Raw genomic sequence first — 1,375 nt, 5'->3', positions numbered from 1 at the left:
AGGTTTCAGTTACGGGGGCTCACATGTAAGAGGGATGACTGCCTACGGAAAAATACCTGTTACTGTGTACAAAGTGAATCTGTATACCAAACATAATCTTAGTATATTGGCTATGACGTCTATTACCAGTTTTTCAGTAGTGTTGCTTCTAGGAAATTTCTGCGTAAAATATAAACTTCCTGTGATTACAGCAAACAAATTAGTTTCACATTCCGGATTTAAGTACACAGGAGAATTGATAAACAAAGAGGTAGCAGAAGCATCTGTTCTTTTCCAAAAGAATCGGTGTTCTAAACCAGATACTTTTATTTCTGAATACTATGTCTACGTAGCGAATTGTTTAACACAGTTATATTCCACGAAGGCCACAGGGGTCAATTTCTGTAGGCATATGCTTAATGCTTATCGTAACAGGCCTAGATGAATAATGCATGTCAAATCTCTAGGGGAAAAAAAAAAAAACCACAAAAAACCAACCCACAAAAGACAACCATGTTTTCTGCAAAATATTAAGGTCCTGCTATTAAGGCTTCAAAAACATACCTGATGGAGAGCTACATCTGTGACCCAGTAGTTACCGTTTTTATCTATACTCAAACCATGTGGTAAGTAAAACCTGCACGCAAAAATGCAGAAGAATCAAGTTAAAGACATCTTTCAGGAAGAGCTGCAGAACAACAAATGCCGTACATACTAACTACCTGTAGTACTTAATGTAAGAGATAGCTTTAGAGACCAGAATTCTTTTGACACGAGTATCTCAGCTCCGAAATTCAGCTGATCTCTGGTATCTCACTCAGGCCAGTATTTGGTATCTTGAAGGGCAATATACAACACTCATGATCTTTGCATTTCTGTTAATATGGCTAGCAGATGAAATTGTATGAATTGCCAGAAAGCAGAGGTGGTAAAGATGAAAAATTACCTTTATTAGTTGTTGATTTTGTAATTATTATTTTAAATAAGCTCAAAGGCTACAATCACACAATACAATATAAAACATGTGAAAATGGGTTTGGGGACTTTCTGGAGTCAAGTATACAGAAATGCTAGTTCTATTGATAAAAGGAAAAAAATAACTTACAGACTTTTGCCTGTGGAACGAAGCAGTTTTGCACTACTTGGATCCAGGACAAGAATTGTGTTCTGTTCAATTGGTCCAAGTCCTCTTTGCTGATAAACAAATTTGCTGTCAAAAGAACTACACAAAAACAGTGGAACACAAAGCCAGCATTAGAAGGTTCCACTGATGAACAATACGCATGCAACTTAAAGCCGAGTTTCGTACTTCAATTCCAGTGTGGCATTATTGGTTTCTTTTTTCTTTTAAATAAGCCTTATTACATTACTGTATGATCGTAAGAGTTATAGTGTT

The 1,375-nt window shown here is 36.2% G+C and overlaps 1 protein-coding gene across 1 annotated transcript in view; it reads right to left on the bottom strand.

Annotated features, from left to right (window-relative positions):
- Positions 1 to 1,375, bottom strand: part of PAM (peptidylglycine alpha-amidating monooxygenase) — a gene marked incomplete at its 5' end in the record, with an annotated part of 40,756 nt that overhangs the window by 8,714 nt on the left and 30,667 nt on the right. Inside the window, 2 exons of the mRNA XM_010148247.1 lie at positions 544 to 616; positions 1,085 to 1,201. Of these exons, the coding sequence (XP_010146549.1) occupies positions 544 to 616; positions 1,085 to 1,201 (190 nt within the window). The remainder of the gene's footprint in view (positions 1 to 543; positions 617 to 1,084; positions 1,202 to 1,375) is intronic.

The sequence above is a fragment of the Eurypyga helias genome, unplaced genomic scaffold, assembly GCF_000690775.1.
Source record: "Eurypyga helias isolate BGI_N326 unplaced genomic scaffold, ASM69077v1 scaffold29203, whole genome shotgun sequence".
NCBI classification, from domain to species: domain Eukaryota; kingdom Metazoa; phylum Chordata; class Aves; order Eurypygiformes; family Eurypygidae; genus Eurypyga; species Eurypyga helias.
The sequence above is the reverse complement of the archived record's forward strand: the minus strand, read 5'-3'. Positions and strand labels throughout refer to the sequence as shown.